This window comes from Sciurus carolinensis, chromosome 2, assembly GCF_902686445.1.
Source record: "Sciurus carolinensis chromosome 2, mSciCar1.2, whole genome shotgun sequence".
In the NCBI taxonomy this organism is placed as follows: Eukaryota; Metazoa; Chordata; class Mammalia; order Rodentia; family Sciuridae; genus Sciurus; species Sciurus carolinensis.
In genome coordinates, this window is record NC_062214.1 from 16,673,347 (window position 1) to 16,691,156 (window position 17,810).

At 47.6% G+C, this 17,810-nt stretch overlaps 1 protein-coding gene across 8 annotated transcripts in view; it reads left to right on the forward strand.

The window, feature by feature from the left end:
- Ptprt (protein tyrosine phosphatase receptor type T) overlaps positions 1–17,810 on the forward strand; it is a 1,023,334-nt gene that overhangs the window by 945,774 nt on the left and 59,750 nt on the right. For all 8 annotated transcript variants that reach the window (XM_047539644.1, XM_047539637.1, XM_047539640.1 and 5 more), the window contains one exon: positions 13,239–13,326. In XM_047539644.1, coding sequence (XP_047395600.1) covers positions 13,239–13,326 — 88 coding nt within the window. The remainder of the gene's footprint in view (positions 1–13,238; positions 13,327–17,810) is intronic.

A 17,810-nucleotide genomic window follows, 5' to 3' on the forward strand; every position in this document is an offset into this window, starting at 1 on the left:
GAGCTGCCCCAGCAGGGGCGGAGTGCACCTCGGCTCCTCCCTCCACCTTCTTTCTCCTCCATCGGTAATGGAGTCACAGAATACCCCTGGCAGGTGACCCCAGAGGGACTACGGTCCAGTTCTCAAATTGCAGAAGAGAGTGGTTCTGGGAGGAGCATCAGAACTTGGTGACAGATGCCCAAATCATGAATGGGAAAATCATGGCTGTTCTTCAACTCTGGACTCTCGTAATGACCAAAATGGAAGAGCTGGACTCCATCTGCTCATTTTACTCCACCTCCCCTGGATTGAAATAAGAAGAAAACAGGCCTTCTTCATGGGGTGACCCAAAAGCATCCGTAACCCACGCCGTTCAGGCTTGGGAGAGAGTTTCTGTGGGAGACACTATTGACTCAGGCCTTTCCTCTTCACTTATCTTTATCATTCTACTTGTAATACTGATAGTTACACAGCAGACAGAACTTTTTCTATTTAAAACAGGAAACTGAGAGAGTGATATCATAGGACAGGCCCTGACCATGGGGCTAAACCTGGCTCTCCACCCTCTCCTGAGCTTCTGAGTGGCCATGGGCAAGAGCCTCTCTCTCCACTGAGCCCATTTCATCTGTGAGATATTTGACAACATACTTAACATGGGCTTTTGCAGCCTGATGGTATATGCTTCACTTTAAGCACTCATCTGGCCAGAAACATGAATTGAGTACCTACTGTATACCTTACCCTGTTTTAGGCACTCATATGGCTAAGTAAAGAAAACAAAGACCCTCCTTTAAAGGAAGCGCATGACCTCACTACAGTACGTACTTAGTTAACAGAACTCCAGTTAAAATTCCATAGAGAGACGTGGTCAAGGGAAAGGGCAGGTGGTTGGTTGTTGATGATATTTAATTCTGCTTTCGGTCCCTCCTCATTGCCAAGATCCATCCAAAGCTCCACAAACCATAAGACACTAAGGTGAAGAAAAGCAGGAGATGAGGCAGAGGGAAAGCCTGCGTAGCAGAGGGAGCCACGTGTGCAAAGCTGCGGAGCATGCAAGACGTGAAAGGCTGCAGCCAGTGCTCAGAAGGAAAACGAAGATGGGGTTAGTTAGAAAAACGGGACCCTTACACCCCGTGCCGGCTTCCTGAATAGAATTAGCAAGGTCATTGTCAAGATCTCTGACAGTCCAAACCTCTTATCCCCGGCCAACTTCAAGTTCAGTAAGAGATGTTGGCCCAGAAATAGCCACGCGGAGTTTCATGCATGACATGTGGACTGGAGACAGTGAGTGGAACCTGCGCTGGAGAGGTCACCCAGATCCTGGGCTCCGAGCTGGGAGGGCAGGGGACCCTAGCTGAGCTTCTGTATTAAGCTCGAAAGCAGGAACAGAGTCTTACTCGTTTCTCTCCCTGAAGCATCAGGAAGATAGTATATAAATAGGAAATATTAATTGAATTATCAAGTGCTGGTGAAAAACTTTCAAGTGATTAAGAACAGTTCCATCCGAAATGCAAATCACAACCACAATGAGCTATATTCTCAGCCCAGTTAGGAGGACTATGATCAAAAAGGCAAAAAATGACAAAAGCTGGCAAAGGACACAGAAAAATGGGGAACTCTCATATGCTGTGGGTGGAAATGTAAATTAGTGCAGCCACTGTAGAAAACAGTATGGAGGCTCTTCAAAAAACTAGAAATAGGACTACCACATGATCCAGCTATCCTACTACAGGGTATCTATTCAAAAAACTGAATCAGTGTGTTGAGGAGACATCTGCACTCACATGCTTACTGCAGCACTGTTGGCAACAGTCAAAATAAGGAATCAACCTAGGTGTCCATTAACAGAGGAGCAGATAAAGAAAATATGATATATGTGCTCAGTGGAATACTATTCATCCAAGAAAAATGAAAGTGTCCTTTGCAGCAATATGGATGGAACTGAAGAATACCATGCTAAATGAAATAATTCAGGCACAGAAAGATAAGTACTATAGATTCTCACTTGTATGTGAAATCCAAAAAGTGGATATTGAAGATGTAGAGAATAGAGATGTAGAGAATGTGGTGAGCAGCACCTGGCAAGAACTTCGGGGAGGGAGGGATGGAGAGAGGATGGGCAATGGGCACGGGTGCAGTGGATAGGAAGAATAACTTCTGACATTCTCTAGTACAGTAGGTGACTGTAGTCAATAGCAAGTAATGGTAGATTTCAGAAGAGTCAGTAGAAAGGATTTTGAATATTCCCAGCACAAAGAAATGATATGTCTGAGTGACAGATATTGAGTTATCCCGATCTGAGTTTTACATGTTGTAGACAGGTGTTGAAAGGTCACACTGTACCCCACAAGTAGGTGCATTATCAATTTATAATAAAACATATCTTAGCAAAGAATAATTCTTTCACCTCTTTTGTTAGATTGATTCCCAAGTATTTTACATTTTTTGCAGCTACTGTGAATGGAGTGGTTTTCTTAATTTCTCTTTCAGAGGATTCATCACTTATGAATAGAAATGCATTAGATTTATGCATATTGATTTTATATCCTGCTACTTTGCTGAATTCATTTATTAATTCTAGAAGTTTTCTCGTGGGGTTTTTTGGATCCTGTAAATATGGAATCATGTCATTGGCAAATAGTGAGTTCTTCTTTTCCTCTTTGTATCCCTTTAATTTCTTTGGTCTGTCTAATTGCTCTGCCTAGTGTTTCAAGGATGATGTTGAATAGAAGTGGTGAAAGAGGGCATCCCTGGCTTGTTCCAGTTATTAGAGGGAATGCTTTCAGTTTTACTACATTTAGATTGATGTTGGCCATGGGCTTAGCATAGATGGCCTTTACAATGTTGAGGTATGTTCCTACTATCCCTATTTTTTTCTAGTGTTTTAAGCATGAAGGAATGCTGCATTTTATCAAATGCTTTCTCAACATCTATTGAAATAATCATATGATTCTTAACTTTAAGTTTATTGATGTGATGAATTACATTTATTGATTTCCAGATGTTGAACCAAACTTGCATCCCTGGGATAAACCCTGCTTGATCATGGTGCACTATCTTTTTAATATGTTTTTGTATGTGATTTGCCAGAATTTTGTTAAGGATTTTTGCATCTATGTTCATAAGAGATATTGGTCTAAAGTTTTCTTTCCTTGATGCGTCTCTGTCTGGTTTTGGTATCAGAGTGATATTAGCTTCATAGAATGAGTTTGGAAGGGTTCCCTCCTTTTCTGTTTCCTGGAATACTCTGAGGAGTATTGGTATTAGTTCTTCTTTAAAGGTCTTGTAGAATTTGGCTGAGGACCTATCTGGTCCTGGGCTTTTCTTGGTTGGCAGACTTTTGATGGCTTCTTTTAATATTTTCAAAATGGCCATTCTACCAAAGGTACTATACAGATTCAATGCAATTCCAATTAAAATCCCAATGACATTCCTTGTAGAAATAAAGAAAGCAATCATGAACTTCATCTGGAAGAATAAGAGTCCTCAAATAGCCAAAATAATCCTAAGCAGAAAACGTGAAGCAAGAGGTATCACAATACCAGACCTTAAACTATAATACAAAGCAATAGTAACAAAAATGGCATAGTATTGGCACCAAAATAGACAGGCAGACCAATGGTACAGAATAGAAGACACAGAGATGAACCCACATAAATACAGTCACCTCATACTAGACAAAGGAGCCAAAAACATACAAAGGAGAAAAGGTAACCTGTTTAACAAATGGAATATGGAAATCCATATTCAGTAAAATGAAATTAAACCTCTATCTCTCACCCTGCACAAAACTCAACTCAAAATGGATCAAGGACTTAGGAATTAGACCAGAGATTCTGCACCAAATAGAAGACAAAGTAGGCCTGAATCTTCATCATGTCGGCTTCCTTAACAAGACTCCTAAAGCACAAGAAATCAAAGCAAGAATCAATAAATGGATGGATTCAAACTTAAAAGCTTTTTCTCAGCAAAAGGTACAATCAATAATGTGAAAAGAAAGCCTACAGAGTGGGAGAAAAATCTTTTCCACACACACTTCAGATAAAACACTAAGCTCCAGAATTTATAAAAAATTTACAAAACTTTACACCAAAAAGACAAATAACCCAATCAATAAATGGGCCAAGGAACTGGACAGATACTTTATAGAAGATATATAGGCAATTAACAAATATATGAAAAAGTGTTCAACATCCCTAGTAATTAGAGAAATGCAAACTAAAACAACTCTAAGATTTCATCTTACTCTGATTAGAATGACTATTATCAAGAACATAAACAATAATAGATGTTGGCATGGATGTGGGGGAAAAGGCACATTTTTACATTGCTGGTGGAGTTACAAATTGGTGCTACCACTCTGGAAAGCAGTATGGAGATTGCTCAGAAAACTTGGAATGAACCTACCTTTTGACCCAGTTATCCCACTCCTCGGTTTATACCCAAAGGATATAAAGGATTAAAATCAGCATACTACAGTAACACAGGCACATCAATGTTTATAGCAGCTCAATTCACAATAGCTAGATTTTGGAAACAAACTAGATGTCCTTCAACAGATGAATGGATAAAGAAACTGTGGTATATATACACAATGGAATATTATTCAGTCATAAGGAAGAATAATATTATGACATTTGCAGATAAATGGATGGAATTGGAGAATATCATGCTAAGTAAAATAAGGCAATCCCAAAAAACCAAAGGCAGAATGTTTTCCCTGATAAATGGATGATGATATATAATGGGGGTGGGAGGGTGAGAAAAGAATGGAGGAACTTTAAATTATGTAGAGGGAAATGAGAGGGATTGGGGGTGTATGAAAGATGGTGGAATGAGACAGACATCATTACCCTATAGTGGACATGTATGATTACACAAATGGTATGAATCTACATCGTGCACAACCATAGAAATGAAAAGACATACCCCATTTGTGTACAACGAATCAAAATGCAGCCTATAAAACTAAAAGATAATAATTTAAAAAAGAAGAAAAGAATAATTCTTTCCAAAAGAAGGTACCATCTCTTAAAGAAAGCAGCCAACACAGAAAGACTCTCTGCTGTGGGTGTCTCGGAGGGTATGATGCGCATCTCTCTTTACCTCCTTGGTGGGTGGAGTCTCCCAGGAGTTCGCTGCCTAAAGCTACGGTTCTCAAACTGTGACGTGTGGATTCAGCCGCAGAGTTGGTGCCAGACACCAAGGCACAGGCCTGTTGATGTGAGGTAGGGCCTGGGCCTCTGCCTTCTACCAAAATCCCTAAGAAATCTGGATGCCTACTGAAGTTTGAGGGTCACCGGTCAAAAATCCGTCATTTAAAGGGAGTCTGTTAGCTTTTCATTGGGACTGTTAAAGGAGGCTTTGTGGCTCTGAACGGACCTGCACTCAGCTCTTCTGCCTCTACCCGAGACCTGTCACAGACAAATGCCCCGTCTTGCCGCAAGCCGATTTTCTACTTAGCTCCACCAGCAGAACTCATAAATTACTGTCTATTTAGTGACACGGTACGCAATAATATTTGCTCTCCTGATGCCACTCCGAGTAGACGTCATTAGTCATCCTCTCCTGCCTTCTCTGCCCATTTATAATCCCCAAGGCATGTGCTTTTCAGCACAGAAGGTGGCCTTTGTGGAAAACTGGGCCTCTGCTGAGGCCATTCTTAACTCACATGGCTCCTTAGAGTGACATAGCCAAAGGTGCGCTTGTCCCAAGGAACTCAACCGTCACTCTCCGGACAGTGTTTATGATATATGTGGATATCTATGAGGAATGCCCTGTACAGGGGGCTTCCTTAGATATGGTGCCCTTGAATTGGCCACCATCTGCATGGCTGCCCATGGAGGTCCTGACCAGGTACCAGCTGGACACAGACTCCAGCGGATGTGGTGTTAAATGATTTCATGGACCGCCACTGAGAGCACAGCTTAGATTCTCAGCGGATCATGAAACTCTTTCCTGCTTCATGGATATCGTGTCTATATGTACACCTACTATGTACCTATACCTAAGTGGCCAACTTGCCCCAGCTTTCCCAGAATGATCTAGTTTTAAAATTGAAAGTTCCACACCCCAGGAACCACTTTGGTTTGAGATAAACAGAGCAGAGAGTCCCAGCTTTGCTGTTGTGACAATAAACTGGAGGTTTCTAATCATTGGGTGCAGAGTGAACTCTGCAGGGAGTCATCTGCAAAGACTCAACGTCACATCCTCGGGAAAGCGTGGGACAGAAGAGTCTCTGAACACCCACTGTGTGCCTATGCCAGGAGCCTGGGCACTATCTCAGATAATCATTAACCCTCACAAAATCTTACAGGGTACATTATCTTTTCATTTTTTTATATTTAGATACCTTAAAATTTTATTTTTAAGGGGTGTACCATTACATGAGTTTTAACAAATGCATAGAATCATGTGAATGCCAACGTGATCGGCATACCGAAGAGTCAGCTCCATCAGCCAGTTCCCCGGGCTGCCCTTGTGGAGTTAAATCCTTCCCTAACCCTCACCTGAAGGGTGTATTGTTCTTTAAGTTTTCAGAAAAAATCACTGAGACTTGGAGTGGTAAAATGATTTGCAGTAAAAATATTCAAACACTCAGTCTGCTTGCCTTCTGCAAAGCCCCACCTTTCCCTGATTCATGGATGTAGTTAGTGTGCAAGAAGTATTTCTTGACAAGAAAAATGAATGACAGTCCTGGATAAAAGAGAGTCTCCTTGGTGAAGACTCTGGAATCTCGCCTGCACAGAGAACAGCGGTGGACAGGGGCAGGGCAAATCCTGGTGGGCTGGACGGGTCAGGAGGAGACAGGCCCCCGCGGTGCCCTGAAGCATCTGCCGGGAACTGCCTGATCAGCAATCCCTGGGCCTGGCTTTGCTGCACCCCGGGGCATATCACATCCAATTATCTCCATGGAGGCAGCCGAGCCCCGGGAGGGCAGGGAGCCTTCGTAGAGGACAGAGCCTGCTGCACATAGTGGGGTGGACAGGTCAGCGAAGTGAATGGGCGCACCTCGGCCGCAGACCGGAGGTGAACTCCTCTTGGAAGCTTCGTGTTCTGACATCTCGCCATTAGGGACATTGCTCAGAAAGGCTTAGTTCCAAAGGATGAAAAGCCTCAGAGAAGACCCTCTTCACTCAGTAGAACCAACCCAATAGGCAGGAGGAACAAGTGGACATGAGGGATACTCTCAGTTCTAGCAAGGAATCCAGGTCCTAAGTGAGGAAATGGAGGTAATTTGCCCAGACCTGTGGACTGAGTCAGCTCCCTGGAACTAAGAAGCCTGTAACTTGCCGTGGTGGGACCTGAGCTTCCCGCTAGCTCCAGGGAGCCGAGCTCTGTGGCTGGGAGGGCTGGTTGGAGCCACAGGGTGTCAGTCTGCAGTAGGCACCAGATGATCATTCCATCCTCAAATCCATGAAGCCTGTGCACACGGATGATGGGAGGGTTCCAGGGACAAGCCTTCTCAGCCATATATCATGTTGCGGGCACTGGCTCGGTCTTCTCTCCAAAGCATTTCCTCTGACTTAAAACAAAACTCAGGTTCTTGCCTGTGGTCTGGGAGACCTGGACTGAGCATGCACCCACCTCTGAATCCACAGTACGTGTCCCTCTCTCCCTCGCACTCTCTGTGCTCTGGGGAGTCTCCCTTCAAGTTCTATAACACGATGACCTCATTCCATCGCAGGGGCTCTGCACTTCCTGCTGCCTCAGCTGCAAAGTTCCTTCCCAACTCTTGCCACAGCCAGCTGGCACCTGCTCACCCTTTAGTTTGCAGCTCAATGCATCAGCCAGAGAGCAGTAGGAACACACCTGGGTTGAACAGGTTGAGTGCATTATTTGTGCAGCGAGGTCCTTGCGGAACTGAGGGTGTCTCAGGAAGGGGGTGTTATAAAGGGTCCAGAGGATGGGGGCTGAGCTGAGTGATATGCAAGAGAGTTTAATAATGCGAGACTCTGTTCCAGATTGGACACCACAGGAAGTGGCGTGGTTGAGCATCCTAATCTTAACAATGGGAAGGGGGAGGCCAGAGCTGTACCAGGCCTTCACGTCAGCCAGGATAGGGGGTGCCAGGTCATTTTTTTAGCTTGGACAACCCTCATATTGTTCTCTGTGTTGAGCCATGACCACAGAACGGCTGCCGCTGGTGTTCTGTGAAACTGTACTCAGCACAGAACACCAAAATCCAGCTGGGAGGGCCAGACCAGCTCCCCCGTGTCAGGGGCTGCTTTTCTCCTTCGCAGATATCATCACCTTTGCAAGGAATCCTGCCCATGCCACTCTGTTCAAGTAGCCCCTTGCCCTATCTCCCCTGGCACCCTGCACCCATGGACAGCAATGATCTGTGTGTTTGCATAGTTGTCTGTTCCTCCCTGAGATCATGTCTGCCAAGCCCACCTGCCATTGTCCCTGGACCTAGCCCCTCCCTGGCATGGGCCAGATGGTCTCTGCGGGAGGAAGGAGCAGAGGGAGCCTCAGGGTTGGGTGTTGCTGGGCAGGTCATTTCCTGCCTCTGGACTCCACTTTACAGATCTATAAATGAGCTCAGGTTTTTCTCAAAAGACACTTTCAAATCTGACTTTTGAGGATTCTATGAATACTGGAGCTCAGCTCTCCTGGGACAAGGACTTCCCCAAATACATTCTTTTGGACTTAAAAAAAAGAAAAATGGTGACCGCCTTAGGAAAGCGAGGCTGAAGAGTAGGAAACATTCCACACTCGGAGAGGAATGTAAAAATAACCCATGCTGAGGAGGAAGGGATGAGAGAGGGAGAGTGGAGATTGATAATGGATGAGTATTATGAGGTGGCAATTTTGGTTTCAAAAGAATGTGATTAGCTCCTAATGACTGCCACCATTCCCTGGTCAATCTACTGTAACTAGCCACTAATGTAAAAATAATGCCCCTGGCTCGCTCACTTTGAAGATGGAGATGAGTCTTCCTTTCCTACTTTCACCCCCTCAGAGTCTTTTTTTCCTTGAAGAGATTATCCCCTATTAGGTTGACGCTCCCTAGGAAAGGAGATAGATGTGTGATCAAAGCCTGCCAATTAGGGGTCATTACCACAGGCCTCCTGGCAGCTCCATCAGGCACCCCTCCTCTGCCTCTGTCAACATCCTCACAGCCCCCAGGCCCCCTGGGTCACCTTCAGTCCCCACAAGAGGGAGACAAGGTCTCCAGGGCTGTGTCAGAGGGTGGCTGTGTGCCCGCAGGGTGTGTCCCAGAGGGCATGGCCTTGATATTGAGAGGACCACCCAAGGACTCTGTGAGTGGCAGGAGGGACTTCATCTGATCTCTTCAGTGTCACAGGAAAAAGGGTCCATGCTTGTTCTGAGAGGCCCCACAGAGGAAGCCAGAGGTGGAGCACAGGAAGACAAAGAGGAAACTGGGCAGTGGTCCACTCGAAAGAGAGGCTGGAGGCTCTGGGAGGTGGTGAGCCATCCGCCTCTCAGGGTGTCCAAGTGGGAGAGGCTGGGGCTCAGCTTAGCAGATGCCTGGAAAGCCCTGTAGACAGGAACACAGACAGATGGTTTCCTAGGTCACCTAGGCTGTGAGGTTCCAGGATCTCCTCAATGTGTTACAATGACCTTAAGGTCTCTTTATGGCTGCATAGTAGAATTACCCAGGGAGGCCTTAAGATGCCCAAAGCCAAGGCCCTGCCCCAGGCAGACAGAGCAGACTCAGGTGGGCAAAGAAGCCACCTCATTCACTAGTGATTCCATCCATTCATCCACTCCAAATGGATCCTTCAAGCACATATAAATTGCAGAGCCAGCACTGGGTCCTGGAGATTTGATCATGAACAAGATTCTTTCCCAGGAGGAGCCCACAACCAAGTTGGGAGACAGACATTTAGATTATTAGATGCAAAGATATCCATCTAATAATAGAAGCGACTGACTAGCTGGGGATGCGGTGAGGAAAGGGGAACAGAGTTTTCACAAAGGAGAAGATGCTTGCACTGGGTTTTGAAGGATACATAGGGGTTTGCCCGGCTGATTCAGGTGGAGAGAATGTGCATCAGGTCACAGAAGGTTGGACTACCTTGTAATCGACACATCAAAACATGGGCAAAAAGTGAGGCATTTGGGGTGAAATCATAATGGACCTCTTATGAAAGGGTTTGGATTTTATCCTGAAGACAATAACAAGAGAGTAACTGGGTCCTGTTCACATTTTTGAAAGCTCTCTCTCATTACAGTGGAGGGTGGCTTAGAGGGAATAAAAGTATGAGAAACCAAAGAGGAGACTCTTGCACAATTTGCAAGAATCACGGCTGCACACTAGAATCACCTGGGGAGCTATAAACACCACTGATGCTGCGACCCACCTAAGTCTGCCCTGTCTGCCTGGGGCAGGGCCTTGGCCTTGGGTGTCTTAAGGCCTCCCTGGGTAATTCTACTATGCAGCCATAAAGAGACCTTAAGGTCATTGTAACACAAACCCTGGCACATAGTAAGTATATAGAACAATTTTTTTCCCAAGACCTTAGTATGAAAAAAAAAAATCAGAGTATCCTATCCTGGGCTTCACACCACATTGGGGGAATGTGTTGGGATGAACAGTTAGCAGTTATCACAGTGGTAGAAAACCTATCTCCAAAACATCAGCCTGAACATCGAGAAATCCAGTGCTGTCCCTCAGGCTGGCACTCAGCAGCAGACCTGGCAAGTCGCCCGAGGGGAGCTGCAGCCACCTGGCTGGGGTGAGAGAAAGAGGCCGGGGGCTGGAATCCAAGTTCCAGGACTGAGGTGCAGAAGCATGCGGTAGTAGCCTGAGCCAATGCAAGAGGGGTGCAAGAAGAGCAAGAAGAGGAGAAAGAAGAGGAGAGAAATGAAGGATAAGCCAGGAGAACCCTGTCCCCTCTCCAAAACACTTTGTCACACCCAGATGTCAGTGTATGAGTCTTGGCAACAGAGGCTTTCCATCTGGCTTGTCACAGAAAAAGCTTGCAAACCCCTGCTCTAGACAAAGACCTGCCCAGGTTGTCTTAGCACAGAGAATGGAAGCAAGAAAAGTAGCACCATGCACGAGCCCTGGTCTTCTCCGAGGAGGGGTCCAGCCTGCCCCAAGCATGGCCCACTGAGTGGCTGCATTTCTGGCCGATCTGGTTGAGGTTCCTCCTTGCTTAGAATGAGCCTATGGAGGAATAGATGGTCAAAGACGGGGCTGGTGTGTTATGGAGGAAGGTCCTCGCCCAGCTCTGCTGACGGAGAAACTGTGCAAGCTGAAGCTATTGCAAATCCAGTCTGAGCAGCAGTGCACGGGCCATGAGCAGGACACTCAGTCTGCCCCACCCAAGGCGGGGTGGACACAGCAGTGAGAACATGGCCTGACTTCAAGCTGCTGTGGGTTTTCTAAAGCCACCCCCGCTCCCTCCTACACCCCTCCTCCCTCTCCATGAAATGACTGGCCACTACCCTGCACCTCCACACCTCCCCTGTGTTCCAGACCACCCCGCTCATGGCTCTGCTAAGTCATCCCACCGGTCTGTCCGCTTGTCTGCCTTCTCTGCAGCTGCCATCCCCTTAAACCGGTGGATGAATCCTGCCTCCTCCCTGCCCTAAGCTCTGGACCTCTGGTCCAGCATCCTTCTCAACACCTCAAACCTGGCAGTCATGATCAGTATTGTTATTAATTTGAACTTGTTAAAAAGTACACAGCCCTCAGTGCCAGGCACTATCCTAAGCACTTTAGGGACCCAAAGTGCAGGACTTTATTCCTGCCTCGCAACCCCATTCCTCTCCCAGGCTTCTCCAGTTCAGTAAGTGACATCTCTCCCCACTTAATTCTTCAAACTGTCAATCAAGGGGTCAGCCTTCCTCCTTCCTATACACACTCCCTGGCTACAGTAGATGTGCTGGGCCCCACACATGTGTCCCCTAGATTCCCTGTCCCCATGCATGCCTCCCTAATGGCTTCCTTCTGTATACCCCTATGACTTTTTTCACTTGAGGGCTTCCTCAAATAAAAGAATATGCACATTTTGCCTACAAAGCATGGCAGAAGTTCTAGGGAGTTACCAAGAGTTGTTCCCAGTAGTAGATGGGAATTGATGGATGAATATCCCATCACTGGAGGGACAATTCTGGGACATGAGCTGCACCCACAGGATCAAGTCCAGTTGCACACGGAGGCAGCTTGTTTGTTAATGTGCCCTGTGTTAGCTTCACTTCCTCCATGGTCTCATGTTTCCTGTTCTCCTACCCATGATCCTTGGGAGTGCCTCCCAAACAGAGTACTTGTCTCTGAGTCTTCTTCTGAGCAAAAGGCAAATCAACAATATTCAACTGAACAATATCCTAAAAATAATCACTCTTCTTATGTACGGCTACTGCCTTTGTCCAAGGATCCAAGGTACCGACATTTCTCACCTGAACGACTGCAATATGTTCCGAACCAGTCTTCCTAAGGAGATTCCCTGACCCTCCTAGAGCCTGTATTCCATACATGAGCCACAGTATACTTTGTGCAACAGAACAAGTGATTTACCTGCTCAAAATCCCTTACTGTTTTCCCATCGCACCTAGAAAAATTTGCCATTTGTTACCCAGTGACTGCGATGCCTTAATCAATCTGGACTCTCCCATCCCTTCTAGAAGTTGCCATCACTAGTCCCCCCTACCTGGTCGTTTGGTTGCTGCCTGACATTGCCACCTGCTCTTCCTCCTGCCTGGAAAGCACTTCCTACTTTCCGAGGGATGACTGAAACTTTCCCATCATTAAAAAATGAACTGAAATGTCATCTTCTCCGAGAGCTGCTCTCAGCCTGTGTGATCAGAAACAATTCCCCTTCCTTGTCACTGTCCCTTTATCCTGCTTTATTTTCTTCATAGCACTTTGACTATCTAAAATTATGTGTTTGCTTGTTTATTTGCTATATGTCCTAGTGGAATGATGCTCAAGGGGACTAATTCTCTTACTCCTAGTACCTACAGCAGTGCCCAGAACATATTAGGGGGATCGTGGGTATCTGTTGAGTGTATGAATGAATGAATGAGCAAATGAACAAATGATTTCCCTATTGGGCAATAAGCTCATGACACGTTGAAGATCCCCACAATGCTGGAGTCAGTGAACAAGCAAGGAAACATGGAATGGCTGAGCCTCTGTCCTCCCCTGTCCCCATCCAAGGCCACACAGCCCTTTGCCCTGAGTGTCCCATCACAAGTGGGTTCTCATTTCCCTTGGCTGGTTCATCTACACCCGGATGATGCTTCGTCACAGGCCACTCTAATCACCTGTCCTTGTTTTGTAGGCCTTACCTGAGGGGCAGACGGCTTCGTGGGACACAGCCAAGGAAGATGGAAACCGTAACAAGAATCGATACGGGAACATCATATCCTGTAGGTGCCCTTCTGGGAGGGCTAAGCACCAGGTTTTGGGAAACCCAGGGGAAAAGAACTTTTAATCTTTGCCTAGAATTTGTTATCAAGTAATCCTTGATGTTTCCAGCTTTGGGTCAAGAGGCTCTTGCAAGGAATGATGTGGCCTGAACAAAGGCCACGACAATCCTTGTGTGGGACTGATATCCAGTTGTGGGAGGAGAGGAAGAGAGAAGCCGCCTGAAGGTCCCACATGGGTAACCCGCAAGTAATGTCACTACCAAGTATTGGCACGCACAGCCTTCAAAACAACATCAAGACAGAGAGAACAAAGTTATCCCAGACAAAACACTGAAGAGGTGTTCAGATGAGAGCAGGAGCCCACAGAGGCCCACGTCGGACTCTGCGTGGCCACCCTGTAACTTCTGGCATCTCGCCAATTGCGTGGGGAACCTGCCTTGGTCTCAGATCTCAGGGTATCTGAGCCAAAGCGTGGGAACAAATGGCTCCTGAATGACAAATTATTTCTAGCACAGTTCAGAGTTTTGTTTTGTTTTGCCTTAACTGTCTAGACATTGCCTAAGAAAAACTTGGAGAAAGAAAGAATAAGACACAGGCAGATTGTAAAAGAAGAAAGAGGCAGAAGTTTTAGCTTAGCTGTTTCCTGTGCTGATTTTAGGAATGGGCTATGAATGGTGGAACTAATCAGAAAACATTTATAATTTGTCTCTTGGAAGATAGCAATGCAGACAGCAAGTGATGTGTCAGGAAGAGAAATTCAAACATCAGCAAACACGCTTTAAGACCTAGGATGGGTAGGCCTCCTTTGACTGGTTCTGCCCTGGGCACTGGGAGGTGCAGTCTCTGCTCTGGGGACAGGTGGCTGCTTGCTCTGAGAGGTCCCCAGCATCATCTTCTTGTGCAAAGTACTCAATGTGCCCTAAACTATCTGTGGCTTCTCCACCCTCCCTATCAGATTGGGAGTTCAGGTAGCATCCACTGAATCACGGGCTGGGTGACCTTAAGCAATGACCCTAATCCTTAGTCTCTGTAAAATATTTTTTACAATGTCTTCCTCCTAGGCATGTTGCACAAACAAGGGGAAAAAAAAAATGACCAAAGCACAAAGAACAACCACATCCCCAGGCCTAAGCTTTAGGGGGCCAACGGTCAGAAGCCAAGCTGTATATCTCCACAGGCTCCCTGCAGTTTCACATAGGCTGAGCCATCCCCAACTTCCACGTGGAGTTGCCCAGCCTCCTTCCAGTTGCTTCAACATCCCATTTGGGCCCAACTTTCTACTTATCTAATCCCTGACAGAAGCCAGAAGGACTCTTTAATAGGACTTGGATGATGTCATTTTCCTACTAAAAATCCTTCGAATGGTTTCCCTTTGCTCTTCAGCTCTTGATCTCTTATTGTAAAGCCCTCAGCTGTCTTTCCAGTCCCAGTCACACTGCCCCTCCATCACAGCCTCCCCAGCTAAGCCACACTGGCCTTCTCTCTGTCCCTTGAGCTTTCCTTGCCACAGGACCTTTGCACATTCTCTTCTCTTCATCGAAATGCCCTTTGCTCCTACTTTTTGAACTACGAAGGCCCACTTATTCCTCAGCTCACTCATCACTTCCTTGGGTAATTCTCCTGATCTTCAAATGTCATCAAAACCCCACTATCACTCCAAGGGCACTATGTGTGCCTCTCCTTGACTCTCATCATCATTGTGAGTTGAGAGGCATTTGGATGACTTATCTGGTGACTCCCTGTCTTCAGCCAAAGCTGCTCTGTGACAGCTAAGCCACCACTATCTTGCATTTCTATGTACCCAAACGTGATATGTGACTGGAGCCCAGAAAGTAGGAGCTGACTGTGGGGAGGACCCTGCAGGGCGGAAGCAGTGCCTCTGTCCCTACACTTCCCAAACAAGACAGCGGACGCGCAGGAAGAGTGGGCGGAGGAGGGCTGGATGGAGGCAGCACTTGGAATGAGGAATCTCCGTAAGGAAGAGGATCCCGGGCCTGAATGAAGAGGGAAGAGGCAGGACCCTGGAGGGAGAGAGGAGGAGGCCGCTCTGCCCTCCGAGCCCCTTCTGAGAGGCGGGATTCCAGGAAGTAAGGAAAACTCCTGCAGGGGATTAGGATTCCACCAGTGGCCTGCCCCTCCCACACCCCGCGGCATTCGCGGCTGGCAGAAGGGCCTCTGGGGCAGGATGAGGGGCGTGAAAGGAGCTTCGCTCTTGGGTGCTGGTGCTGTGCTGGCGGGACCCTGTGCACACTCCTCTCTGCCTGGGCGCCTCCCTGGTCCCGCCAGAGGTCTGCCTCACCGCATCTCTGCCCCAGGACTTCTCGGTAGGTGGGGAAGGATGCTGTGCCCGAGCACAGGCAGCCCGCGCACGCTGACCAATCAGTGCCTGAGCACAAGACAGGCCACACTGACCAATCAGTGCCTGAGCACAGGCAGCCCTCCCACGCTGACCAATCAGTGCCCGAGCACAGACACCCCTTCCCATGCTGACCAACCAGTGCCTGAGCACAAGACAGGCCACACTGACCAATCAGTGCCCGAGCACAGCCAGCCCTCCCACGCTGACCAATCAGTTGCCCGAGCACAGGCAGCCCTTCCCATGCTGACCAACCAGTGCCTGAGCACAAGACAGGCCACACTGACCAATCAGTTGCTAGCACAGGCAGCCTTCCCATGCTGACCAATCAGTGCCCGAGCACAGGCAGCCCTCCCATGCTGACCAACCAATGCCTGAGCACAAGCAGGCCACACTGACCAATCAGTGCCCCTGAGAAGCCCTCAGCAGTGAAATTCCCAGCTTCCTGGGCATTTCCGGAAGTGCGTGTGCCACTTCTTTTTCCAGAGTTCCCGCAGGGATTAGGCTGCGGTTGTCCACCCTAGTGCTGGGCTTGCCAGCCCACCTCTTCCCCGTGGCCTTCTCTTCCCCACAGGTGTTCCCTTCTCCTCCCAAGAATCCACTTGTCCTGGAATCTTAGTCGTACATCCACTTCTGAGGAGACTCAAGTGGAGGCAGAGAGAATTCAAGTACCATAAAGACACCACTTTGTTGGGTTTAAATAAACCTGAATCTCATTTCTAATTTGAAGGTCAGTAATGCAAGGAATCAGGGCCAGAGCCTGTCTGCACTAGGTACCCCGCCCTATAAGCCAGCCAGAGGATTCAGAAAGCAGCAAGACACAAAGGGGAAACATAAAAGGAGGGGAGGGTGTAGTCGGGGGAGTCCTGGAATGGAAATGAGAAAAGGTAAAAGAGAAACAGCCCCAGGAATGGCTGTTCCTGCCCTTGTATGTGTCCCTCCCTGAGGCCAAGCCTGCCATGCTGTGATAAATAGAAATATTCTTGGCTCAAGAAAAAAAGAAAGAAAGCGGGTGTGATTAGCATCTTAAGGGACCCAGAGCACAGAGAGGCCAGAGTGGAGGACAAAGGCCCAGGTTTGAGGAGAACAGAAAAGATTACAGGGGAAGAGAAGAGGGGAGGGCAGGGCCTACAAATGACAAACCCTGGTGAAACAGCCCCTTTCCTCCAAATGATTCTGTTTAGAATTTAGTCATTGAGACAGTGGGGTTTCCAGGGAGTGGAGATGGGAAGGAAGTGAAGGGGGAGGAAGCGCAGGAGCAGAAGAACAAAGAACAAAGAGTCCTTCGACTCAGGTGGCTCCAGGGCCCAGACTGTGGCTCAGGTGTACTGAAGCATCCCCTGTGCGGAGTGCTGGTGCTTCCTGGACCCGCAGGAAGGGGGTCACCGAAGAGGAAGCGGTCACAGGGCCGCAGACTTTACAAAATGAAGCTCCCCTCTAGGATCAGTCCCAGATCCCAGCAGGAACCAGATGGCACCCTCAGAGGGGAATTTGAGGGGAAATCATCAAGAGAGCCCTTATACAGGTGTGATTCAGCAGAAGCCACCAGCAAGGGAAAGGGCAGTACCTGGGACTGAACCCTGCCTGGGCCACCACGATGCTGCAGGGAGAGGTTACCAGGGCCCAGGGCCCAGAGAAAGAGAGCCAGCCACTGTGGTGACCCCACCAATGGCAGCTGAAAGGACAGCCCAACCCTGCTCTCCTCCCTCTGCCAGATCCTCTGCCCCTGCTTTCTATTGGCTGAGCCCAAGCCAGAGGACAGGGGGATCACCCGTACCTGGGAACTCCTTCGAAATGCTAATCTTGGGCTCCACCCTGTATCTACTGAATCAGAAGCACAGGGCAGGGCCCAGCATCTGTATTTTCCAAAGCCCTCCAGGTGAAGCTGATATTTGCCCAAGTTTGAGGCTCTCCAACCTCAACTCTAGAGCTGAGCCTAGGTGGAGAAGATGGAGTAGGTCTGTGGGCACACGGCATATCCAGCAGGTTTTCTGAGACTTCTTTTTACCCCAGCTAGGAAAAGCCACTGGACTTAAGTGGACTGGAGTCTTGGTTAAGCAGACAGACTCAAATTCTAATCCCAGTTCTGTCATTTATTTGTGCACGACCTTCAACAAGGTGCCTTCAT